We start from the raw sequence: 20,578 nt of genomic DNA on the forward strand, positions 1-20,578 counted from the left end.
TTTTAACAAGTTTTAGCAAGATTAGATTTGAAAACTTGCATTTCTCTCTTTCTTATGCATGTACATGTATAAGGAAGCAAGGAGGAAGATGTATTTACCTTTTGGGGGAAATTATATTCATAAAGCAAAAGTCCTGAATAAATAAGTACCTTCCAATGCTGTCGAGAAAAACCACACCCCTTCTAAACAGCTACTACTAAAAAAATAAATAATTTTTTAAAAAATTATCACTGGTGCAGATCCTGCACAGTCTCCAATTTTAAAGCCATCTGTCATATTTAATATGTAACAATTTCCTACAGTTCATGTTTTGACTGAAAAACTGCCAAGATAAGGTATCACTGCCTAATACAGTACAGGTATTGCCCGAGAATGACTTCTGTGCTGTTCTTCTGTGGAAGAGTCACTGCCCCTGGCCAGCCTGCTGTGCCCACATTTTTTATACTATGTAATTACGTAGAGTTCCAGCTTGCATTTTAAATTAAAATATATATGTATACCATCCATAATGTTGTACTAATGTTCTACTGCCCAAATATAGACTTTGCCGCCTTCATGTGTATAAACTCATCTATTCCATGGAGAAAAATTAAGCGTCTCTAATTTAAAGCATAACTTGCAGAGAATAAATACTTCCTTTTCAGACTTCTGCTTCCTTTCATATTTGAGTTTAGTGCAAGTCTTCAAAAGCTCACTGGCTAAAAACTTATGCCAGCCTAGCAAGACTTTCTGTTTAAGAATTAATCACTGCAAAAGTGAAAACAAACGTTGCAACAGCAGCATCAGTTACCTGCAGAACTGACTGAAAGCTGAGAACTCGTCAAAGAAAAGCAGGATAAATGCAGGTCCCAGGGCTGTGCCGCAGCAGAGAAGAAGGGTGTTTAGGAGCATAATTCACACATTGCTTTTTTGCAAAGTTTGACAATCCAAACTACCAAGGTTTAGTAATGCTACCAAGAGCGTAATTCAGGCAGTGTTAAGCTGTGGCAGTGAAACAAAACTACCAACTACTCACAGGCCTAGATGAACGCTGTATCTTTGGAGGCGGTGGCCGGGGCGGACGGAGTCTTTGCTGCTGTATCAAAGTGGAAACTAAATTAAAGTCACCTACATGAAAACACTTCTGATTTTGTGGCAAAAGCAGTATGAGTGGATGATAACATGTGATTTACCTTAACTTCATACTCACCTCACAAAATGCTTTCCACCCCCCCAAACAGCGACAAATCTCATGATCTACAAAGTGCCACAACAGGAAAGATACCAGTATGTGCCTGCTGCTGTAGGCTTAACATTGCTTATGTTAAAGCAAAGGTAGCAGGATCAGTCCTCCAGACCAGATCACCCAAAACTTATTGGGACAACAAAGATGCTCAAGACAAATTCTTGGACCTCTAGGTCTAAGTGTTCTGGACAAGATTTATGCAAACTGAAGGAATCCCGCAAAGCAGGACATTCAAAAAAGCTTTCACTAAAATCTCAAGAGTGATTTTAGTGCTTGTGAAAACTTACAGTAAAGGCCTTAAACCAAAGACATTTAAGAGCATGGGAAAAAACTCTTCATACACTTAAAGATGAGCACATGTTTAGATACTGTACTGGACCAAGGTTTAAATGCCTAGAGCAAAGTGTCATTGTAAAGAAAACTAAAAGCTCCGTGACCAACATGCTGAAGATGGAACAGTGCATTAAGATGCTTATTTTGGTGTCTCATTTTTTTAAATTAGCAGCGGGCCAACTCATTGCTTTGTAACAGCACTGGAGCTATTCCACCCCAGTTGCTTTTGGCTGAGCCAGCAGCATGACTCTCCTCACACAGACGGCATCTTAAGGTACAGTCTGCTAGACAAGGAATCCACTGAAATGAATGAGGTTGCAAGTAAAACCATCCTAAAGTACAACTTCGGTGCTGAGAACAAGATCACAGTTAATGCCCTTCCTGTGGCAGCTTGTGTACACGTATTAGCACCCCAAGAGACGAGCAGAGCCCTCCGTGAGGAGCACATGTGAATGACTTTGAACGCCCGCTCAACCAGACGACGACTGCATCGCTGCCCACGGTGCCTTCCACAAACACCTGCCAGCCACAGCGAGAAGGCACAGGAACTGGCAGTGGGAGTCAGCTTCTCCAGACAGAAAAAGAAAGCTTATGCAGATTACTGTATTTCGCTCCAGAAAAGATTCCAGATTTGTGTCTCAGCCGTTCTTAACTTATTAGTGTAGCCTTTATTCTAGAATGACAGACATTCCCCCTCAGCTACCCTCACACTGTGCAATAGTACAAGTCCAGCCACCCCTTCTTCACACTATATTCATTCTCCTCTTGTACCTCTTCAGACTTTTTTTTCAAATTTCCCATTTGCATCCATTGGTTCATTTCTCCTTCCTTGAGTTGTCAATAAAGGAGCGCCAGACCGCACATATGTACTTGGCTCAACTTTTTGGGGTGGGTGAGGAAAAAAAACCAAACCAGAACACTTGGGATGGAGAGCTGAGGCCAGAATTATTCCATCTGATAGCTTCCCTCTGTATTTTCCAAGAAAGCAAGTATGAAAACAAAGAGAACAAAGAGAGAAATGACAGAGTGGTGAGCTGAGGTGGCTGCTGTTAGCCCCACTGTCCTGTTTCTCCTCTGTACCTTACATTATCACTTCAGTCTGGGAAGCTGAGTTATGCTGCCATGTATCTTCCCATCTTCCCTGCTCAGGCTCAGAGCACAATCTTACAATATATTTAACTTCTGTCATGTAACATAGCATACTTATTTTCCATTATGTTTCAGAAGCATAATGGAACAACCGAAAAATCCAAACTTTATACTTTTCCAGCTACTTAAAAGACATTCAATCACTACCTAGCAACTTAGGCAAAGTATTTGATGAAGCAGAAAAACAAGACACAATTATTACTCATTTATTTTTTCAAATTTTTTATGCCTTCTTCATATATATTTCCCTTTGTTATTTTTTCTCTTTTACTTACCTAGAAATCGTGAACATTCCTACATTAGTAAATTCTCAAGTAGGTTAATTAGGTGGGAAATTTAAGTATTTTCCTAAAGCCACGGCTAGCAGTGTTGTCCTGGATTTTGCGAATCACTTTTTCCTTTCTATAGCAAAAGCCAGGATGATTTTTGAGGAAACGCTGCACAACCGTAGCATCAGCAGTATTAGCTGATGAACCAGTGGCGGGATTACTAAAGCTTCTGCAAAATGTGTGACAAAGGCACGCCCCTCAGAGAGCAAGACAGACAGACAACACAGTGGCTGAGGATTACCTCCCAGCGAGATGGTCAATACATTGATTATAGTCACTGCAAGGACATGTAAAACTGAACTGTACTTGCCCACCCAAGTACTCCATAGAGAAAAAATATTTTCTCAGAAAATGTGTGACAGGATTTGTTAATTATCTGCCACATCACTGTTTGACTAGACCATGACAATAAAATCGAGTTTTAAATATTTGGGGGTAACTGAAATCTACGCTTTGTGTTAGAAGTCACCAGTATTGGTACCCTTTTCAGCTGACTTACTAATGTGAACTGAAAAATATCCATACACAAGTCAGAGTACAGAAAAGAGCAAAAGCATTAGATGTTCTGGTACAATGTGGAGGACAACTACTATGTCATTGCATACTCCTTGCCTGTGGCCAAACCACAAGCAGCACTGATCTTTTACTCCTGTTAGTCCTAATTGACCAACAATTACAAGTCAGACCTTAAAATATCATGATCTTGTCTAGAACTCAAAACTATTTTTTTTTCCCTTTCTGGTCTCTGAGTGATAAGCATAAGCCTGTGCTGCTTTCAATTTTTCTCCCATTTTAAGAGGGTCAAAAACTCTCTTCTTTAATATAAGCTGTGATTCTCATTGAATTACTCAACTTCAAGACCAAGGAATACACTAAGACAGAATTTCTCAAGGTTAATGTTATATATGCATGAGTTATCTACACTTACTGAAGTTACCTCAGCTTCCATTTTATTTGAGCATGATGATGTGGCACAGATTTTTTTAAAAACATTTATTTACTTAATTATTTGTGATTCAGATAGATTTTTTAAAACACAATCTAAGACCATAAGCTCAAGTGTTATGTCATACCTGCACTCATTTCTTCCCAGCATTTTCCTTCTTTTTACTAAGCTTTGTATTGGTATCAGCATTGATCCATCTTGCTGCTCTTCTAAATCTACCTTTTCATTTACTGAACTTTGCTCTTCTCTCACTGAAGTTATCACATGACAAATGAATGCCACATAGATTGACATCTTGAATTCCACGTGGAATTCGGTCCAGCCACAATTTACTGTTAAGTCCATATATGTACCTACCTTAAAAAACAAACAAACAATCATTCATATCATGACCTTACTACAAGGTAAGTCAGTGAAAGCAAGGATGGATAGCTGCTTTTTCACTGTCATCTGTTGCATCAGCATCTTGAGAAGCTTTATTCAGACAGCAGTTAAAATTCTGCATCTATCTACTGAGAAGTTTCTTGTTTCTCCTCCAGAGCAGCTGGCACTTTTCTCTGCACATGACAAGGTACTGGACAAGACATGTAATACACAAGGTGAGTCTATACAAGAAGCAGCATTGATACACTCCAGCAAGTTTCAATCAGCTCATTTTTGGTCAAGGTTCTGCAATGCAGATTTTAGTTAGCTGGAAAAGGAAGGCAGGCAGGCAGGAAAAGGAAGAAGTTTTTTTTCCTTTCCCTAAATCACAGAAAGATTTCAGACAAATGCTTTAGTTTGTCCAAGGACAGAACAAGCACATGCTAGGGCACATTTTGTGCAAGTATCATCTTAGATCCATGTAAGTGAAAATAAAAAAAGACCCTATAATATTTATGTATAAGCCAGGAGTTTCAAGCTGATATGCAAACTCGGATGAGAAGAACATGGGACTTCCAGGCAAATAAGCAAACTACCACATAAAAACAATCTGAAAAAAGAAGTTTCACAGATATATGACATGCGCCTGATGCAAAATCTAGAAGCAGTTATTTGGTGTACATACCAGAGGTACATTAGGGTTCTGTTTATATGCAGGTCAGCACACAGAGTAGTGCATGGAATACTATGACAGACCAGGGAGTGGGGAGGTGGGGGCAGGTCTAATGAGGAAGAGGAGTTATAACCCAGACAAATACCCTCCTAAAATGAGATCCCAACAGTGCTTTCTGAACCAGCAGGAAGACAAATGCTGAAGTTTCATTTTCAAGGATGCTTAGATCTAGGAGCAGTGCATGCATAAACTACATCTGCTCCCAGAGTAGTGCAGGCAGTGGCAGAAGTCACAGAATCCTCCTAAGAGCTGGACTAAGACAGGTTCTTCATAGCCATGCACCAAGCTGAAGGAAACCAACTGGTCCCACAGCCCAGACCTAAGGGGGACGAGGTTAATACTAAACCACACACTGTGGCGGAGGTAACTACAAAAACTGGAGTGAAAAAAGGGGTCTGGTAAAGCAGGACACACAGGTGGCATTTGTACACAAAGGGCCTCTCTATCAGACAATTCCTGATGCCAGTGATCAAACAGAGGCAGTTTTCTTTGGGTGATGGTTACAGGCAGATCTACGCACTAACAATAAACTATCCCTTTGCAGGAGCTAATATTTTCATATCCTTATCCTGTCACTGGATTATTTTTTTTCCAGCTGAGATTTAAATATTACATATGATTAAGCTTTCATCTCTGATCAAAAAATAATTCTATCTGTTTCCACAATAAAGACACATACAAATGCTGCTTTGGGAAAAGATTAAAAGTGTAGAAACTTTTGTGTCTCTTGGACTTTTAAATAGGTATTGTGTTAACTTCACTCTCAGATTGTGACTTCAGTACTTGCAACACAATCAAATCCAACACTCAGATTCAAATTTATCTTATCCACTGAAGTGTTACCAGAAAGAAGGTTGAGGTCTTGTATGTATTGCACCACATACTACATTCCTGAACCCTAAAGAGATCCGAATAGAACAATAAGACAAAACTACATATTCACAGCAGCATGTTCTCTCCATTAAATATGGATAGGGAAATAGTATGGCTTAAATCAGTGATGTGAAGCACAGAAAAGAACAGGCAAAGGGCAGCGAGAAGTAACTGATGTGGAAGCCCACCAGGAGATAGCAGTTATTTGCCCTTTACCACAGCTTCATTTTTAATGTTGCTGTTAGTATCTGTCACCAGAATGGGATAAGCCAGTATATTCAAACTATATGAAGACCGTATTTGCTGGTAAAGCTCTTGATTTGAAGTTAATTTGTTAATGCAGCAAAACACATTGTTTCTAAAAGGTCAGTAGGGGAAGCTGTGTTGGAATATCAACTTAATTTCCTGTGCTGTAAGGATGAACGGGTACAAACCAGCACATGGCTACATTGCTAAAAGCTGCTAAATTGCTATTCTAGGTGTGTTCCTAAATGTATATGCCATAGTTTTTTCTATGAAGGGAAGAAATGTCTAAATTAGCACTTTCTTACCAGTAGCTGTTTATCACCGTACCTTTTTACTCTAGATATTTTAATTGTCTTGTTCTAAATATTTCTAAGCAACAAGACAGAAAATTTGCAGAAAGCCAATTTTATGACTGCAGATCTGGCACTGTTTTACTAATTATCAGGCAAGTGATTTAAGCTATGAGATGCTGGAGAAAGAAAAAAACATCTTACATTCACTTTTACACTGTAGAAATACTATTTAAAAATTATATATCCCACATCTCAAAGTAGCTATCATGTATCCAAGGAAATTGCACAATACAGTTATTTGGGTTTTTTATACTACAGAAAACATTACAAAAAGCACATTTTCTCAAATTAATTGTGGACGTTTGTTGAGATTTTTTTGAAAGTGGCATTCAAAACAAAGCCTTTATGAATAAATTAGAGGCGCTGCTTCATGTGCAGCAACAAGTGCAACTAGAAAAATGCAGAAAGGAAACACAAGTAGGTGGAAACTGGTTTGCCAGTACTTACAGAAAGAAGTGTTTCTCTTGCTCAAAAAGTAGTGAGACGTGTTTCTAATACATTTCCGAAACAAAGCTTTCCACATGAATATCTTACTTCCTTCAGAAATTGAGGACTGGTTTAAAAACTGCTAGTGTGTCTTAAAGACAATTAGACAAAGGAGAGAGATGCACTGTCCTGAATGTACCCATGCTCAAACACATGAAGCTGCAAAAGATCTGAACTGCTGACTTTGGAAGAATATGCTGGACCTCAACTGAACACCCAATAATAAAAGAAACCCAAAACAAACTAAACAACAACCAAAGCAAAACAAACCCAAAAAACCTGGGGAGAAAATAACAACACTGGAAAATGTATGGTACCTAAAAAGATTCAGTACAGAAAGCAGACGGAATCTATGAGGCAGCTGTTTTATTATCCATCCAGATCCCTGCACAGCACACACACTACTTTTTACATACTCCCATATGTACAGCTCACAAACTGGGATGACAAGAACAGTGTATGCTTTACAGCATATATTTTTAATTTACACTCTGAAATATTTCAACAGAAATCTGCTGGGTCCTGTGATAAAAATAATTTTCAAGTTTTAAGGGATGCCTCATTCTTCAAGCCATATTTGTAGATTGGGAAGGTAGAATGAATCTGGCAAAAACGTAGCAAGGGCTATAGCTCTGCCAAGAATTTACAAAAGGGGCAGAGAATGCCACAATTAAACACTCTGATTAGTTTAATGGAAAAAACAAGGACTATCTTCTTACCTTTCTTACCAGGAATCTTCCATTACACAACAGAGAGGTAGACAGTAAGAGGAGGAAATGAAAGGTAGGTGCCTACAAGGTCCTGTTCTCCCTAATACCGAATAAGGATCTTTATTGCAAGCATCTGAGTCATATCTGGTGTCATGGGATACTGCCAAAGATGCACAGTTCCATCCCAAAGCCACTGAGAGGAAACGCACTTTTTACTACAGGGGAAGAAAGGGTTTTTTTGAAAGTCTGCCCTTGCTTCCTCTCTCTCCTGGCTGAGACAAACTGTGTCCTTCCTAATCAAGGGTAAAAAAAATTTTATAGTGCATCTAGACCCAGGGCACTGATAACTCATCCTCATTTGGCAGCACTGGTCATGTCTGTTTATTAATCTCCTACTGTGCCCACAATCCCAGAATAGCTAACTTTTACAAATATTACATATTATAATGTACAACATACCACAGTTTGCTTTACATCTAGGACTTACACAGTACTAACCAGATGTAGATCTCTCCTAAAACCAAGAAGGAAATCAAGAGCATGATGTCAGGATCATGTATATCTTGCCAAGTTAAAAGGTTCCACCAGGATGAAGCAAATAGGCCTCTTGGTGTGTCTTATCACTTGCTTGATATGGAAGGGTGCCAGGGACAGAAAATCCTAAAACCATAGGTTGCACTACTATGGCTTATTATTCTTTATAAACGATACTATTCTAAAAACACATAACTTAAATAATAAACCCCTTGGCTGTAGAATTTAATGATAATTTGTTTCTTTTGTCTGTAATGACAGAAAAAAGGAAGAATATTGAGAATTAGATGGATATATTTTTCTATGTGTGCAGCAAGTGTTGAGCAGACGCACATACTCAGGCCAAGCCCCATAGCAGCATGTGTTCTTACATGATGTTGATGGGAGGATATTATGTAGTAGTGGGTAGCTTGTAATGGTATCTATGGTTTAAAGACCTGTCAAGAATTCCGATTACTTCCTAGCTCCAGTGACAGGAAAATTCATATACTATGCAAACAAGCAGTACAAAACCCACAAAAGACTATACCAATACTATTGGAGATTGTAACCACTTAGTTCTTCTATCTCACTTTTTATCTGCTGTGCAGTTTAAAATAAACCCTGACCTCCTTCGTCTATATGTGCATTCAGTTCTTCTAAGACACTGTAAAAAAAACCACCTCCCCTAACTATTAAACTGATATTATAGAATACTTTGCAGTTTGAAGACTCTTGACATTTTCCAAAGGAGATGACTGTCTATAGCCTCTCATTTCCCTGGCACGGATCCCAGGTGCCTGCAGACCACAGTTTGAAAACCCCTGTACGTTAAGCTCTGTGTAGTAGGTATCTCTCCCCGCAGGAAACAGAGGCCTACAGAACACAAAATATTTAATTCAATCTAGAGCAGTTCTGGTTCAGAAGTGCCTCACACGTTTTGTTTCCTGTTTTGTTTATATGTAGTGAGGCCTTGGATGACTCAGAATCCCACCGCAGCCAGGCAGCCACGTCAGCCAGGAGCAGGCTGGCACTGCCTCAGTGCTGCTTTAACTGCTCCGCTCTGTCTGGAGTGCTTTCACGTGAGTGCTCCTTGCTGAGCCTTCCTTTTGCAATTGGCTTCAGCAATCAATGCCGTTTGGGTAAGAGGGCAATTTGCAATGATTCACTAGCCTAAATGCATGCACCATTGTTTTTGGTCTGAGAAAGTATCAGAGAAAAACCAAAGAAATTTTCACTTACAGAATGGACTTCAAGTAAATTTGAGATACTCACTTTTACATAAACCACTGCAGCCCATCTAACCTGCCCTCCTTGTCCTTAGAGCAGCCACTGGTAACTTAGTACCATTTTTTGTTTTTTCTTTGACATTTTGTCACCTCTTTTGCACCTAACCTTTTGCACTGGATTTTTTGTGGACCCTGCAGTAACAGCAGAATCCTGCATTCACAATATCCATGCCTCAATCCTAGATGGGTAACTCAGTAAACACACAGGTTCATGGTACTAAGGCATGTCTAACACCCAGAAAACAACATATCCTATGGACTCTACATTGCATAATACACCGTAGCCTGAAAGCATACCTTTCATTTGTACAGAAAGAGAATAAAATCGTGCTTGCCTGTTATGTTACCACATGATGAAAGGACCATGAAAGAAAAGTCCCTTAACTCATTGAACCATGCCCTTTCTAGATTACTAGCAAAACAGCAAGGAAGTTTTAGTTTGGCTTTTTTCAGAGGAGGCTTTCAGAGAGAATCTCATTGAGATGACGTACTAATTTCCAAAGGACTCCTACCAAAAGCAGGTATATTTTGCAGTGGCTTGTTTTCATTCTTTCTATTTCTCAACATAAATGCATGGAAAGACACGTTGCAAAAAATCCCAGACCCCAGGAATATATTTATCCCCATGTGTTAAAGTCTATCCATCTACTATCTCAGCAGAGTTTAAAATCACAGCTAATAGGTTAACAACTGTTTTTCTTCTGCTTCAGATGAAGAATATCAGAAAGCTGGGGGAATATTCGGCTTCCCAATTTGTACTGACTGCTCACTGCTACCTGCAATGTCTGTTTGACAGGACTGACATTTTGTACCGCTGTGAGATGGGAAAACGTGTGACATTTTTATTCATGGTGGCGTACGCCCTTGTAATGATCAGCCCTGGTCGATGTGCTTACTGCAGCAGCCCCGAGCCCTCGGAGAACAAACAAGAACCGAAGGTGCCAGCAGTTTGGCTGCCTTATTAAACACCACCAGGATTCTAACGAAGAGCAACTGCTGGAAAATCTCACTGTCAAATCCTCAAGGACATTGTCAACATGGAACTAACTACATATATTTTTCATTTAAAACGCTGGAAAATCCAGCAATGCAATATTAAATATAAAGAAAAAAGCCACACTATTTTGTGTGTGTTTTCTTTTTTAACTGGTCACTTTGTCAGCTTTACATCGGGCTTTCTGTGGGCCTGATACTGGAATTCAAATCAAGGAGATCATGCAACCCACAAGATTTAAAAGGCTGGAAAGTGGACATATGCCTTATTATCTTTTAACAGCCATTCCTCTCTAGCAAGCAGAATACTTGTACAGAGGGAAAAAAGAAAAAAAGAAAGGAGATGGTCTCTCATTTAATTTAAGGAGTTTTATGAACAGCAATGACTATATGCTTCCCTCAGCTTCATCATTCACTGAGGAATTCTGCATAATCATGGGGATACTCCTCCGCACAAACACAAAAGTACATGGCCCCTCTATCTGTAGCATGGCACTCCACAACCGTTTACTTGGTATTAATCAGTCTAGCTCTGACTGGCAAATCCAAAAAATGCCTGGCCAAACAAGCACTCACAGTGGGGTTAGCAGTTAGAAGAATCAGATGTTTCACATTCTCTCTCCCTTTAATCTTCTAGTTTAATCCAGGGGCCCAGAGGTCAACTCAGACTGTTCTGGCCTTACTGCACGTATCAACTTCATAAGTAATACATAAGAAGCTTCTGGATGCTGATCTACATTGATAGACTAAGCAAGTCATCCATAAGACCCTCTGAGCTTTTCTCAAGTTGTCAATCTAGGTGATTTGGTTAGCCTTGCATGTACTGATGTATTTATTTTATATGCATGTTTTATTTATAAAGCTCAATTCTTCCTCCACATGCCAGCAGTGATGGACCAAGATACTCTCTACAAGATATTTATGGGTTCCTCAACGTAACAGGACTAACAAGGAAATTCTGCAGACATGTTACAGCTGCTATTGCTTGTCACAGAGCCCTAGGAGGTCGGCTCAACCTCAGTATTTTCTTCATATATCCAAGCGTTATGGCATCTGACTTTCATGCACCCAGGGCAGCAAATTTATTCCGAACATCCCTATTTAAGAAGCACTTGAAATGCCAAGACAGTTGGAAAACACTAAAAGACACAGTCCAGAATATGCTTTTTTGTGGATGAACACATCTGCTGGATGCAGGACCAGAGCCACATCATCTTACTGCAAAGCACAAATTCCTACATAGCTACATACATACTACATCACTGTAGTAGCTGAAGAAGACATAGCTGTCTGCTTGTTCATTAGAAAATACTGGCAAGTGAGTGCACGAGAGGCATAACCTTTGGCTATGCTCTGCAGGTGGTGTACATCTTCCTAAAGGGAGCGCCAGGTCTCACTTGTCAAATATTTACACGCATGACAAGAGTGCAAGCCTTTTAGTTAGATAACTACTATCCCATGGATTGCCATTTCCGCGGATCTTGCACACCACAAGCAGAATTTCAATCAAATGAATTATTTACTTGTCTGTTGACATTGTTTCTATTCCCCTGTTTAAGAACACTGTCCCCTAAAAACCTGATGGGACATTTGATTAGTCTCAAGTAGATATTAGGTGGACAAGTGCTTCTGGGCCAATACATTTGCTTTTCTTGCAAGGAGACTTTTACTGAGCAACGGTGAATTCCTTTTTGGAAGGAAAAGTCAAAGAAAGGAGTGAGAAGACATGAGGTTAGAAAATATGCTTTCTGGAGACAAAATAATTTTAAAGAACTAGGCTTACACTTTCGCTAAATCCATAAAGAATCAAGTGGAGAGAAGGAGGAAATTCCATGTGGCTCATCAGTGGGGAAGATTGGAATGGAAGCTCATTTTCTTAATGAAGGTACCTCTATTGTCAGAACAGTTCAGAGTGGCAAGAAAAGGAGGCTGGCTTTGCAGCCATAGCATTGAGTTGCAGGAATATTAGAAAATGAACTTATTTTCCCCTTTCCCCTTTGGTTTCAACCTCAGTGCCACACAATGCCTGCTGTGATCCAGGGGAATCTGCTATTGTTCTGATGCACCTGGGTGTGAAGGGAGTCACAGGATTCGGCAAAGGAGCCTTCCTCCTTTCCCAGCATCATCTTTTTAACCCTGGAGATAATCCCTCCCTCTGCTGCCTCTGGCCTCAGCGATCCAGTTTTGCGTTTCTGGAATGTAGCTGGTTGGTTTTCTTGCCATCTTCCCCCTGACCTCTTAATGCTGTTCAATCTTCCTGAAGAAGAAACCTGCCCTACCAAGTAGAGTTGTTTGTTCTGCATGTCTAAATGCAGATCAGGAATGGAAAAAATGAACACGTTCATTTACAGCAAATTATCAAAACAGCAAATAGGATGGTAATTTCCATTTTATGGCCTGCGAAAGTTTAACAGCAGTTAAGAATCAGCTGGGAAGAGAACTTGGACAGGACAAATCTTTTCACAGTCAGGTAAGCTGCTTTAGTACATGAGTATATTTTCCATTTGTTTCAGTTATTTACACTAACCCCCAGAATACTAATTCTCTCTAGTTTGCATCAAGAATAGGGTATGATTGACTCTCTTAAGTAAAGATACACTTGGTAGAGTCTTTTGTATTTTCTTAAGCTTTACCTTTTGGTACATAAATGGAATCAAATATTCTATTTGCTGGTAAATAAAAATAACCCACAGAAACATTAACACACCTAAGCTGACAAAAGACATTCTAATCATAACAGAAACAATTAGAAAGCTGAATGGAATGGCCAGCAGAACTTGCTTCTAATGAAACTATAACCTTTCCCCAAAAATGATGTTTCGGGCAGCTTATAATTTGTTGTTTAAGTTGTACTAGAATAGTGCTACTACAATAGTACTGACTGTGTGAAAGCTTCAGAGAGAGAACATTCCTAAGTACAGATTAGTTTTTAAAGATTCTAGGCTCACCCCCTCGTGTGCTTGCACCACCTCTCAAAGACTGCCGGGAAGGCTGGCCAGAGGTAATGATCCTGTATGAACAAGGAGGCTCTTGTAGAGGCAGTCTGCAACGTTCCAGAGGAACGGCATGAAGGCTTGATTAGGGGTGGAGGGGTGGGAAGCAGTGTGGATAGAAGCAGAAGCTTCATTAGGACAAAGACTTGTTAAAAACAAGCATACTTTTGGAAAATAAAGTGCTCCCTTTACTTCTCAAGAAGAGGGCTGCAACTCTGCCAGACGCCAAGTGCTCCACCTGACCACAATCGCAGACCATAAAACAGCACAGGTTCCAAGGGAGCTGTATGAAAACACCCAGGACACACAACTGCAGTAGTTAAAGGGACCTGACAATGCCTCTGCTCACCTAAGCAAAGTCCCAAACCCTTAAAAATCATACAGCATTTCTTCTGTGGCTGTGGTACACAGCCACGGTAGGTGTTTATCATAGCCACAGCTGGTGTACTAGTGGCCTAATTGTTAAGCACTGTCTTCTGGAGGGAAAAGGCTTCTAAAATATCACATTCAGATATTAATCTACCCTTCTCCCTTAGCAAAGTCATCAATTCATACATTATAAGGGGTTCCTGTACTGTTTTGTTTCTTTTGCTTTAGATAACACAAAAATAAATACATATAAGAGAACTGAGAAAGCCTGCTGCTCATTAAAACCCCAGCAAGGTATTTTGGAGAGCTGCTTGTATTACTTGAAACAGCTATACAATCACCATCATTAAGGAGATGCCTGGATGCCTGCATTTCCCAGACTCTTTGATTTTTAGCTATAACATACATAACATGTACAAATATCACTTACCTGGATACTTGAATGAGGTTATTTGAGACTTCTGTCTCAAAAAAACTTCAAAACAATCAACACCCCCCTCCCCCCCAAATACCTTATCAGGATAGTTCAATCTTGAAGAAAGAAAAGAAAAAAAGTCTTGTTTGGGTTTTTTATTTTATTTTTGGAGGTTTCTTTTTGTTGGTTTTTTTTTTTTTTTTTTTTTTTTTTTGGGGTGGTGGCATAAAGGCAACTCTTAATTGTCCTGTTTGTTTAGGGTGTAGAGATAGTAAGAACTTTTCAAACAACATATTTCTGAAGCCAAACAAAATTGAACTGCAATACAGATCAATCAGTTAATGAAAAATCACAAAATGGAAAAGATCTAAGGCTGCTTAACATCATGCTCTGTGCCGCATCCTTACCACTGTAGCTTGCCACCACCACCAGTTCAGTGTCGGAGGCTGAAATTTCTAGCAGTAACGTAACTCAAGCACTGATAATGCAAACTCAGAATCTGAAAAATACTACAAAAAAGTCTGTATTCAGACACTTGTTCTCCCTTATTTTGAACATAAAATTATAGGACTTATGAACAATCAAACGAACTAGAAATTCTGCAGCCATTAGGTGAAAATGAACATAATTAAAAAAAAACCCAAACCAACAACAAAAAAAACAAAGCAACAACCAAACAACATCCTCCACCCCACCAAACCACCAACCCAAACCAAACACATCCAGTATCGCCAACCAACCTCAATGTGTGAGGCTGTGGGTCCTGCAAAAGAAGCCCCTAATAGCTGCTTGCTCAGACAAGGAATGCGTCCAAGATAGCCACAGTGACACATTGAAGTGTTTATTTTCCAAGTGGCTAAAAGATGACAAAGATAAACATGTGCATCCTACCTAAAAATGGGAGTGTATACATGAAAGCAAAGGCCACAAACACCCGAGTCAGGTCACCTGTATTAGCTGTCCCACTCTGCCCTGTTCAACTGTTAGTGGGCTCACAGTGCTTGCCTCACTTGGCACCACTGGGAGGGATCCCAAGGACAGCTATGACAGTGGATGCCAGTAGCTGAACATGCAGCATGTGTTCTGATGATTTAATTAAGTTTTGGTGAGGTTTAAAGACAAAAAGCCAGAAGAACACAAGCAATAACAACACATTCAGAAAGGGTGTTCTTTGTAGCATTGTATCTTCTACTATAATTAACCTTACTTTTCCCCAAAACAGAGAGTATTCTTCAGTACTTCATACTATCAAACTGAATCTTTTTCTTGGCTTGAAAATTGTTCCCTCTTCTCCCCACTCATTAAACTTCAGTTGCCTGTATTGCTCTTGCTACTTGTTGAGTACAGCTGTATTGCCTCAGAGTCCATAACGATAGTTCCTTGTATTTGGTTGATCTGAGGGTCAACGTTAAAGGTACACCCCGAGTAAGCCAAAAAGCATGCAAAGTCAAACTGAAGAAATAGCTGTGGTCACACCCTTCCACTTTGGTCTTCTCACGTAGTCTTACTAAGAACACCTTGCTTAAATCTTTACCGCATTGCCCTAGGTTATCTGGCTAAAATCCTTTCTGCAATGAAGCAGAGCTTTCCCACAATGTCTTCGTATGACAGAAACCGCTGCTAGAACAATCCCATAATAAACAACCCTCTCAAACAATGCCTGATAACCACTCACCAAAATGAGTTACACCACTACAGAATCTCACACAGTTAGATAATTGCTGCTAAATTTCTGAAAACAATCAGCCGAGGTGCTATAAATTCAAAGACATTTCGAGTTATTTTACGGATATTTTTTTGTAACCAACAACCGCAGATACACAACTGTATTTGGAAAAGCCAGAAACTACCTCAGTATAGGGTGAGAGATAACGAGTTAAAATTAAAGGTTGCTGCTGGCTTGCTAGCCCATCCCCCTTTAGCTAATCTGTCATGTAATGAAGAGAAGCACCTAGCATAGGACAGCTAGCTGCCGGCTCACTTACAGCGAGCTGATTAAGAATGTTCAACCAACAGCAGACTGCAGACCTTTCCAACGAAAATAAATAGACTGTATGCAAATGTGTTTGTCACTTTGACAGCATGTCTCAATTAAAGCATCTCGCTGCTGTTGGTAGGCTCTCTCACTGCAGTGGTATGGACGAGGCTTACTGCATTACTGATACACAGGGCTTGACCCTAATCCGCATGCATGCATTTTAAAAAAGTCTGCCTTTGCCATATACACTAGCATAATACTAGGAGACATAGAAAGCAAGTGACAATGAGAAAAAAGCCTCTTTCATCCTCTTCAGTTTATAAGAGCTGTGAATGCACAAACAGCCCTTATTTCAGAGTTCTTGTGGCTTTTTAATTGTTCCCACCTACTGTATTCTAGACAGAGTTAAAAGTGACACTAAAATCTCTCCCTTTAATCACTAGTTTAGAAGCCATCTCCCATATAAACAGTAAACGTTGTTGATTTTTTCCTCCCCAAAGCCTTAGTTTATATTTCATAAATCTGAACACCTTTTCCTTCTGAATGAAAGTATGATTTAATTTTCATTTCAGCATGGGGCTATCAGAAAAAAAGACCCGTGAAAGGACAAAGGCTGTAAGTGAGACAGCCCTACAACTGCTAAGTTAGATCATTTTTTGGAAACCAACATTTGTAATGTAATGACAGTAATAAGCATTTAGCATGTGAGCCTTTCACCACAGCCAGTGGTTCACTACAGCTGATGTGTGTTTCTTTTGACACAGAGAAAGTGATCATTAAAAAATTTGAAAGTGACCGTTAAAAAACCTCATGAATTGAAATTTGCACTTTCCACTCAGTTATATACATTCCTTAATCTACCAAAATGTTTGAACCATCCATCCTTCATAAAAATCTAAAGGAAAAAACTGAAAGTAGATTATCATATTATCTGGATTTCTTACTGCTTGAAATGAAATGTAACATTTTCCTGCTAGAGCTAGATGGCTACATTACTCCAGTAGCCCCAGTTCCTCCCGACTGTATTGGCACAGAAAGTGAAAAATAAATCACTACCACAAATAATTAATTGCAAGAGAATCTGTTTTAAAAAAAAGTCTCCAAGAACTTACATTTAGCACATTGGTGAAAGTTCTGAAAGAAATAAATCTAATTCTAAAACGATACAGACAACGTTGCTCTGAGCAATGATTACATCTCCTGTAGCCCTACATAATACCTAAACAGTCAATGCAGCTATACTGACTAGTTTCTATTAATAGATACTTCTCTAAAAATCTGGTTTGCTTCACATTCTACAATTCCCAATATTTTACAGGTATTTTTAAATTACACTATGTTTCCAGAGAAGAAACCAGATATTCATCTGTTTTCTGATCATAATACTGTAAAAAAAGATACAGAGAAAGAAAAGAGAACTGTGAACACAAATCATGTTATTTTTTGTGTCAGGCTACACTTAATAGGGAAACACTGGCAAACTGATAATACATACTGTATGCTTTTCCATGAAAATCACAGCAACTACAGCATTTGCTAAATGACTAGCTCTTAAAAAAACACACAACCAAACTCACTCTTTTACAGACATATCAAAAGAAACATTGTAAGAATAACTAATGCGTATAGCTCAGTTGTCAATACTGAAATACAGAGTACACTAATAAGCTATTACTTGATTTTTCCATCTTAGTTCATCGCATTTAATTTTCAGAGAATGTTAAAATGCTTTAATAGTTGGATGTTCCATATTGACATTAATGATCTGGCTAGATAACAGAGGATATTTTACATTACACATCCTCCGTCCTGAGGGCTATAGCACTTTGCATGTTAAAAGAACAGCAAAATAGTTCATAGAATTGCTATAATAATTATGCTTCCACCCCATTCACTTAGAGTTTGTTTTTCTCAAAACCACTGTATGAACAAAAGGAATCAGTAAAATACAGAAAAAGCAGGTTTTAGAATCCCATTTAAACAGATACAACAGATATAAATCTGTAATAACATAATTCAGCTACCAAAAAAAACCCCAGCACCCAAACACAATTGGCATGTTCATTATTGTGATCTTTCTCTGAACTATTTTTGCTGAGTCACACAATTTAAAGAAACCTAACATTAAAACATACCTGACCAAAATGTACTGTGATTGGTCTTCTGTCTTCTCGTAATTTAGGGTCCTTCTTCTCAACCAGTGGTGAAGGTGCTGTCCTTGGTAGAGATTCCTCTGGTGTTGCAGAACACCCATTCTCAGCAATGTCCTGTATGGTAGGAAAAGGTGAATAGCATGGCCAGGAACATTCTTGATTAAGGGTAAGGGACACAAAGGAGACACTAGAGGATAATGCTGACTAACAATTTTCATGTTGGGGGGGGGAAAAAAACCAAAGTAAAGAAAAGAAAACATCATTAGAATAAAACATTTTGTTGCACTTTGTTCATCAGAGCTTGTATACAACCACTCTCTCCTCCTGACACCAATGTTGCATGTGAACAGATATGTTCAATAAAATGTCTGACTTAAACATGCAAAAGCCAGGAAATACACAGGGAGAAAAAAACCCATGGCTCGAAATTTCTATCCCAGAAACGAATTCATAGAATCATAGAATGCTTTGGGCTGGAAGGGACCTTAAAGATCACCTAGCCACCCCCCTGCCAGGGGCAGGGACCCCTCCCACCAGCCCAGGTTGCTCCCAGCCCTGTCCAGCCTGGCCTTGAGCACTGCCAGGGATGGGGCACCCACAGCTGCTCTGGGCAGCCTGGGCCAGCGCCTCAGCACCCTCACAGGGAAGAATTTCTTCTTAATATCTAATCTACATCTTCCCTCTTTCAGTTTAAAGCCATCCCTGTGTCCTATCACTACATGCCCTTGTAAAAAGTCCCTCTCTAGCTTCCTTGTAGCCTCCCTCTAGGTACTGGAAGGTGCTGTAAGGTCTCCCCAGAGCCTGCTCTTCTCCAGGCTGAACAACCCCAACTCTCCTAGCCTGTCTTCACAAAAGAAGACAGAAATTCAACCGAAACCTAGGAACAGGGCTACCCTGCTTTTTGTAAACTGAAATGAAAACTAATTCTATTTACATACTTCACAGAACAAGCTGTAGCAGAACAGTTACTTGTGGAAGTGGCATGGAGAGATGAAACTCACAGCTTAGTTAGCTTTGCGTTTTATCTTTGTGTCTGTCTATGCTGAAGATGCCTTCAGGAGATTGTATAAAACAAACTGCTGCCTAGCAGCATGCTTTGTTGTTTCACTTTGCTTTTGACATTAGTCCCCATCTTCAGAAGCGATGTGACCCATCAACCTAGGTTGGAAGACTTGGCAAGTGTATGTATGGTATATGTAACATGGGTTTTGAAAAAGACAAAGGCATGCAGACATAAGGAATCAGACAGGGAGAAGAGAGTTTGAAAGTCAGTTGAGAAACAGTCTGTAACGCAGTGGGCCCCAAACCTTACATCTCTTTGCAACAATGTAAAGGAAATAATGCTTGGTAAATATAGAGAGAAACCTGCACACACTGTATCTCTGCAAGACTGACCTAAGGTTGGCTGCTGACATAGACATTGCTTTGATTCACTGACCTTTGACATGCCCCCTCAAGTTTCCCTCTTGCTAAGGTACAATAATGAGACATGTAAGCTGATGGCCAATTAGAAATGGTTCTTTTGGACACAGACTGACCTAATGTGTTTAGGTCAAATGAAACAAAAAGCTGGATGGACTTTCTAAGGGGCTTTGTCTGCTCCACAGAGAAGCCGAGAGACCTTTTTAGATCCAGCTGGTAGAGCAGTGGTTCACCAATATGGGCATAAGGATCCTGGGGAAATTAACAACTTGTTAAAGTCAAACTAGGGAGAAAAAGTTTTTCTTCCCCCCACTCTCCAGCTGCACAATGCTATGCTGTCTTTAAAAAAATACAACAAAGTACACTGAATGAGTAACGAAGAATCCCAAAACAACTAGGGACAAGAAATGTAAGCTTCTATCAAACTTATACCTCAGCTCCAGAACAGCAACAAGCTACCAAGAGATCTGGTCAATTTTGGAATCATATAACCTATGGTAGCAAGGTTCTGAAATGTAACAACTTTCAATAAAACCTTTTATTTACATACTTCTCTACAGGTATATCCATATTAAACGTGCACCAAGCCTCAGACCTGTTATGTATATGCCATAAAGGTGTCCGGCGCATTCAAAGCCACCTGACCTGCACGGAATAGTGGATGCTCCCAGCTCCAGAGCTTTCAGAGTTCCACCTGGAGCTGTGGC

General features: G+C 39.6%; 1 protein-coding gene across 5 annotated transcripts in view; it reads right to left on the bottom strand.

Moving 5' to 3' along the window:
• The window catches only part of DENND1A (DENN domain containing 1A), a 214,957-nt gene that overhangs the window by 19,340 nt on the left and 175,039 nt on the right, over positions 1 to 20,578 (bottom strand). For 2 of the 5 annotated variants that reach the window (XM_040606509.1, XM_040606507.1), the window contains exon 19: positions 18,432 to 18,563. In XM_040606509.1, coding sequence (XP_040462443.1) covers positions 18,432 to 18,563 — 132 coding nt within the window. Of the gene's footprint in view, positions 1 to 1,015; positions 1,076 to 18,431; positions 18,654 to 20,578 lie in introns of all 5 variants that reach the window. The other 3 variants (XM_040606508.1, XM_040606505.1, XM_040606506.1) reach the window with 2 other exon arrangements.

Source organism: Falco naumanni, chromosome 9 (assembly GCF_017639655.2).
Source record: "Falco naumanni isolate bFalNau1 chromosome 9, bFalNau1.pat, whole genome shotgun sequence".
Lineage (NCBI taxonomy): Eukaryota > Metazoa > Chordata > Aves > Falconiformes > Falconidae > Falco > Falco naumanni.